The sequence below is a fragment of the Mus caroli genome, chromosome 17, assembly GCF_900094665.2.
Source record: "Mus caroli chromosome 17, CAROLI_EIJ_v1.1, whole genome shotgun sequence".
NCBI lineage: Eukaryota > Metazoa > Chordata > Mammalia > Rodentia > Muridae > Mus > Mus caroli.
In genome coordinates, this window is record NC_034586.1 from 15638931 (window position 1) to 15646336 (window position 7406).

Genomic DNA, 7406 nt, shown 5'->3' on the forward strand with positions numbered 1-7406 from the left:
AGTCAGCCATCACTGGAAAGAGAGGCCCATTGGACATGCAAACTTTATATGCCCCAGTACAGGGGAATGCCAGGGCCAAAAAGTGGGAATGGGTGGAGAGGGGAGTGGGGGGGAGGGTATGGGGGACTTTTGGGATAGCATTGGAAATGTAATTGAGGAAAATAGGTAATAAAAAATATTTTTTAAAAAAAAGATTTTCTGCCATAAAAAAAAAAAAAACAGATATCCTTCAACAGAGGGACGGATAAAGAAAAACATGTTACATTTACACAATGGAGTATTAATTACCTATTAAAAACAATGTCTTCATAAAATTCACAGGCAAATGGATAGAACTAGAAAATAGCATTGGAAATATAAGTAAAGAAATTATCCATTAAAAAAAGAAAGAACGAAAATATTATCCAGAGTGAGGTAACCCAGTCCCAAATGAACCCACATGGTATGCACTTGATGATAAGTAGATGTTAGGGCAAAACCTCAGAATACCCACGATACAACTCAGAGAACATATGAAGATCAAGAAGAAGAGACACCAAAGTGTGGATTATTCAGTCCTTGATTAGAAGGGAAAACAGCACACTCACAGGAGATAGAGGGTGAGAGGGACTCTGAAGGAAGAGATACCATGGAGGGGAAAAGTGGGACAGGATCAGATATGGGAGGAGAAAGGGATGATAGAGAGAAGGTCAAGAAAATGAACAGAGTTATGTAGCAAAGGGATATGGGGAATGGGAAGTATCCACCAGAAAGTCAGAGAAGACAGGAAAGCAATAGGCTGTCCAGATTCAAAGGTGATGACATTAGCTGAAATTCTCAAAAGGGGAAGGGAAAGCCCTGCGGAAGCCATATCCAGAGGTTAGGTAGGTCCCTGTTTGAGGAATGGGACCATACACTCATCTCAAATTTTTAACCCAGAATTGTTCCAGTCTTAAGGAATTATGGGGAAAAGTGTGGAGCAGAGACTGAAGCAAAGGCCATCCAGAGACTGTCCATTCTGCATATTCATCCCATATACAAACACCAAACCCAGACACTATTGCTAATTCCAAGATGTGCTTGCTTACAGGAACCTGATATTACTGTCTCCTGAGAGGTCCTGCCAGATATTGACAAATACAGATGAGGATGATCATAGTTAACCATTGTACTGATGATGAGGTCCTCATTGAAGGAGTTGGGGAAGGGACTGAAGGAGATGAAGGGGTTTGCAACCCTATAGGAAGAACAACAATATTAACCAACCATACCCCTCCAGAGCTACCAGGGACTAAACCACAAACCAAAATGGGGAAGAACCTCAAAAACATGGGCACAGGAGAAAAATTCCTGAACAGAACACCAAAAGCCTTTACTCTAAGATCAAAAATTTGCAAATGGGACCTCATAAAATTGCAAAGCTTCTATAAGACAAAGGACACTGTCAACAGGACAATTGGCAACCAACAGATTATGCAAAAATCTTTTCCAATTCTATATCCGATAGAGGGCTAATTAACCCAGACACTATTGCTGATGACAAGAAGTATTTGCTGAAAGGAGCCTGATATAGCTGTCTCCTGAGAGGTCCTGCCAGAGCATGACAAATACAAATGAGGATGCTTGTAGTTAATCATTGGACAGAGTGTGGCATTTTCATTGAAGGAGTTCAGGAAAGGATTGAAAGTGCTGAAGGGGTTTGCAAGCACATAGGAAGAAAAAAAATATCAACCAACCAGACCCCTCCAGAGCTCCCAGGGACTAAGCCACAACCCAAAGTTTACACATGGAGGGACCCATGTGCAGCTGCTACATATGTAGCAGAGGATGGTTTCCATCTCTGAGAGGAGAGGCCGTTGGTCTTCTGAAGGCTGGATGGCCAAGTGTAGGGGAAGGTCAGGGCTGTAAGATAGGAGTGTGTGGATAGGTTGGGGAGCACCCTCATAGAAGCAGGGACAGTAGGAGGGGTATGAGATAGGGGGTCTGCTGAGGGGAACCCTGTAATTCAAATTTAAATTTTAAAGAAATACATAAAATATCCAATTAAAAATATATAACCTGGAAGAATAATAAAAAGTAACAAAAAATTACAAGATATTAGGACCTCTCTTTCTTGGAGAAGTTAGCTTTCAAATGGTCACCTTCATGTGTAATGAACAAGGAACAACATAAGACCAGTATTAGATAAATAAAGAAATTTTACCAACATTCTATTATGCCAGAAATTGAAAAACAATGACAACAACACTGGCCTGAATGCTTTTCTTGGGCCCACTGACAATTAGCACTTTGGCCATTAAAAGTTGATAATACACTATTTGGGACATGACAAGCTTCCCATCCTAACTTGGAGAGTTTAATTATGTCTCCTCTCCTTGAAACCTCAATAGCTTCCAGCCAGAGAATGGGCTGTCATGCCTTGCAAAAACATGGCTCTAGATTCTTTTTATTTTTTAAATTATTAATTATTTTATTAATTTATATCACAAATGGTGCCTGCCCCCTCTGTTGTTCTCTCCTCACAGAGTTCTTCACCCTATTCCCTTTACCCTTCACCTCTGAGATGGTGCTCCACCTGCCATAGGTATCCTATGTCCCTGGGGTGTCAAATCTCTACAAGGTTAGGCTCCCCCTCTCTCACAGAGGCCAGATAAGGCAGGCCTCTGCTACATAAGTAACTGGGGCCTCAGACCAGGCACAAAGCCTCCTGTCTTCAAGCACAAAATTGTTTCAGTAACAGTGACAGGGTTTGGTGCCTACCCATGGAATGGATTTCAAGTTGTTCCAGTGCTTGGTTGCTCTTTTATTCTGTTTCTGCACAATTTTGCCCCTGCCCAGATTTACTACACAGCCCAACCCTAAGATTATAAAAATCCTAATTTTTCTGAAGTAAACGCTACACCAGGAAGCTAATTCCATGTTACTTTGTGCTAATCACTTCTCATTGATAACTGGTGGGTAGCACACACACACACACACACACACACACACACACACACACACACACGACATATGAAAAAACAACGCAATATGATTCTTCCTAATGTTCATAATTCCCTAACAACTGACTACAAAGATGTTGAACTAAATGACATATATTGACTAAAGATTTCAAAAGAATGAATTATTGCCATATTACTTAATTCCAAGAAAACACATAAAAATAACTGAAAAAAGGAAAAAAAGATACTTTAATTATTGGCTTGCTTAAAGTTTTAGAGGCTTTGTCCATTATCATAACAGCTAGGAATGGTTACTCAAACTGGTGCTATAGCAGTAGCTCAAAACATGCATCCTGATTCTTAGTCTGATAGAGAATGACTGGGCAGAACAAGGACTTTTGAATATCAAAGCACACTCTTAAGGACACATTTTCTAAAAGTATATACGTACAATTCAAGGCCTCATATTCTAATAGTTCTCATCCTTCCAAACAATCTCACCTCTGGTATATAAACACTCAGACATAAGATACTATAAGGGATACTTTCATTCATACTATCACACAGGATATATTCCATCATTTGAGGAAATCAAGGAAAGAGCTGAAGACAGAATCTGGAAGCAGTAATCATGAGCACAGAAGATTGTTCTTGGTTTGGATCCTCTGTCTTTCTTGATACAATTTCTTATACAGCTTAGGCCCAATGCTGAGAAATATTATAATCCATTGTGGGTTGGGTTATAATTAATCAAATAGCAACAAAATTGCCCTTACCCAAATTTTAATAGGAGAATCTGATTGAGATAATTACTTAGTAGGGATTTTTCTCCAGCTATTTCTAGGTTTATATGAAATTTACAGAAAAATATAAAAACCCAGAGATATAAGGTATAATTCCAATATTTCATCTTCAGAGGGCTTTCACTATACCATCTTGCTCAAATCCCAATTGCTTAGCAATGGGTTTCCATTAGCTGAATTCATGATTCAAGTTCTCAGGCAGCTGGATCAATTGTATCTCTATTTTTACCAGTTTCCCATTCAAGACTTGGGAATGTTATAAACTATCTCCTAGTGTTTAACATTCTTTCATTCATTATTATACAATATCTCAGACAAAAATAGTAGTATTAATGCCTTATTTCAAACTGAGCCATCAACATACACTTATTCTCAATCCTAGGAGCTGATGTCAATCTCTGAGTAGTGCTGTTCACTGCAAAGAGCGGCATCAATAAATAAGCATGACAGTGGCATTTTTATTTGCATGGGTATTTAGAGGGTAGCTTCTTGCTACTTGTTTTACATAAACAAAAGTAGTAATTTCCATAGGTGTGCCTGTTTAATCATGAACACCCATATACACTAAGTGAGCTCATAGTATCATACATGGATTCCTTCCCATCAAGTAGTCTTCCTAATTAACTAGTGAGTATATTATAACTTATAAAGTGTTCATGGCACTACAGCACACATTGGCATATATTGCCAATATTTTGATCATGGGTGTCCTAGTTCTCTCTTCAGAATAGTGTGGTTGATGTCCCTCTTTCCCCTAAAATCTCCATAGAATTCACTATATCTACAAAAGCTAGGTAGGGCCTAAGCCATTTTCAATTCATATCCAAATTGTTTTTTCTGTTTCTTGCAACAAAGTTTTATGTTGCCTTCAGCCATTAGAAGTTATCATACTTCACAATAATAGCCTGGGCTGCTTTCAGGAACAAATATAAGCAACAAATCAACAATTAATATCCCACTCTGCTGTAAGAAATATTTGCTTATGGAGTTATTATTATAGGAACAGAAATATACAAAATATTTTTTAATATATTTCAACTCTATTATACGATATATGAGTATAAGTATTTTTCAAGTAGCCTTCATTATGTTTAACTATACCCACCCTTTCTGTGTTTAAACCCATGGTATATCCTCCCTCTAATTTGATATATTTTCTACTATCTTCATCTTTTAAACCATTCAAAGGTTTTTTTTTATTTATTTTTTCTTCATCACATAGTTCTAAAGGGTTTTAACTTCCTGCAAAAAACATTAGAAATAGGGGGAAAAAAGTAATTCAACAAAGCAAGGTAGATTTGTCACAGCCAAGACACAGTCTCAAAATGACTTTATTCAAGATCACTTTCATGCTATGAAAGTATAAAATGAACTTACAAATGTAACATAAAAATAAAGGGGTGTTTTAAAATACTAGTTATATATTATAGTCTATAATGTAGGGAAATTGGGGAAGCAGAAAATTGAAATAGGTTGACACATTATCTCCACACTCAAAAACAGAAATCATTGTAAACAATGTTATCAGAGTCAGATACAATGTCAAAATTCTTTGCCTAAGGACTGGTACCACATACAATAAGGATGTTTTCCCACCTCAACTGATGCAATAACCATACGCTTGTTTTGTGTCACATACTGTTGTGCCACTTCAGTAATAGCCCATGCTCTGGACTCAGTTAAACTCTCCCAAAATAGGACTGATATATTTTTCTCATTTTTATTGTTCTTCCAAAACAGAGGACGATGAAGTGTTTCTTCTAGACTTCTAGATTAAAGGTCAAAAATCTTATGCAAAGTAGGATGAGATGGAAAGTGAGAATAGGACAGCAGAGGAAACATTTCCATGGCATCACTCCTATCACATCCTATGGCTCAGAGTCTTTGTGAAGACAAGTTTCTGATTTTGTCACTGTTCAGGGCTGAATCCTCCCTCAGGGCTCTCTCCAGGCTAGCTGGTAAGGAGTAGATCAATCTCTCTCTGAATTGCTGACCTAGGAAAACATAGAGTATTGGGTTGAGGCAACTGTTGAAGGAGGCCAGAGTACTTGCTGGGTTCACCCACGTGTCAATATTATTCTGTGCCTCCTTGTTCCCAATATTGCCTAAAAGAAAAATCAATTGAAAAGGGAACCAACAGACAAAGAAAGAAATTGCTACAGCAGTGAGGACACGTAAAGGACGACTGGAATTCACAAAGCCTCTTCTGCCTATCTTGGCAGCCATGAGTCCATAACAGATGACAATGAAGATCATTGGTATGCTGAAGCCAATAACAAAACTGATGATTACAGAAATTAAACTCACAGTCATAGATACTTTTTCTTGCTCCTCAGGGGTTGCAGCCCAGGATTCAAAATTACATATGCAGTGTACTTTCCCACTTTCATCTTTCACTGTAGTCACGAAGATACAATGTGGAAATATAAACAGTAGAACAAGTATCCAAGCTCCAAAGATCACTTTTGTGGCCACATTCACAGTTCGATGATTCTGAGCCCATACTGGATGCAGAACACAAATACAGCGATCCATGGCAATGAAAGTAATCAAGAAGATACTTAGAAAAAGGTTTATGTTTATAATCATGTGAACAAATTTGCAAAGGAACCAACCAAAAAGCCATTCTCCATTCATGACAATTGAGATGATCTGAAATGGTAGACTTGCCATGTAAGAGAAGTCAGACAATGCCAGATTCAGATAACAGATTGTTGTCACAGTGTGTGCCATCCGGAACCCAGCCACATAAATCACAAGCCCATTACCTAGTACACCAAGGAGAAAGGTTATAGAGAGGACCACAACTAAGAAGATACATATAACTCTGGAGGTGGTAGAATCATAAAACACCACTTCTGTTCCATTCTGAGGTATGGAGAAGTTGGCTTCCATTTTGTCAGCACCTGCAACATTTCAACAATGACTGTTTCTCATGTCTGTCTCCATCTTATAGCACATTTATTCAAATCCCCACACATCACCTTTTATAACAGAGTACCTATTCTGAGGGTAATCTAGAAAAAATGATTCTCTGTTGAATGTCTGTTATGTAAAGTTTAGTTCTATACAATACAAAAAAGCTTTACTACTACTCATACTGATTATGAAATGACTCATAATCTTCCATGACCTTGCATAGGTATTGAACTAAGGATAGACAGGAGGAGGTAAGTGTTTATTATGAAGAAGTGCACATTGGAGTGTGTGTATTGGCCATCATTCTTTGCTCTTCTTCAGTCTTTTGCTCTCATAGGAAAGAATTCAGCTAAGTGATTCAGAATGTTTAGGGTGGGGTTTATTTTCCAGCAAAGCATATGTACTAGTTAGGGTGGATACTGGATTATGTTAAAAAATTGTAGATGGTTTCTTTTTAATTCTTTTTGTGATGTTGATACCACTGTTCGAACATTTTTCTTTACCTATTGTTTCTCCATTTAATTTAATTATCCTTCTGGGCACACCTTGTCACAAGAAAACACTGCTCAGTAAAGACAATAAAATCTATGTAATTTTGGTCAATCCACTTCTTCTGTCACTTTCCCTATTGTGATTTTCAAAGAGCTGTTTTCTGATTATGAGGTATATAAAACATTTACTATGGTATGATTTATGTCACTATACCCCAATTAATAACTCAGCATACATCCTTTGTTCCTATTTCCATAACTGTCTGTGTGCT

General features: G+C 37.7%; 1 protein-coding gene across 1 annotated transcript; it reads right to left on the reverse strand.

Moving 5' to 3' along the window:
- Positions 1-5599: 5599 nt before the first annotated feature.
- Positions 5600-6619, reverse strand: LOC110284287 (formyl peptide receptor-related sequence 6). The gene has a single exon (XM_021150008.1). It carries the CDS (start codon positions 6617-6619, stop codon positions 5600-5602), a length of 1020 nt encoding a protein of 339 aa, XP_021005667.1.
- Between the last annotated feature and the right edge of the window lie 787 nt (positions 6620-7406).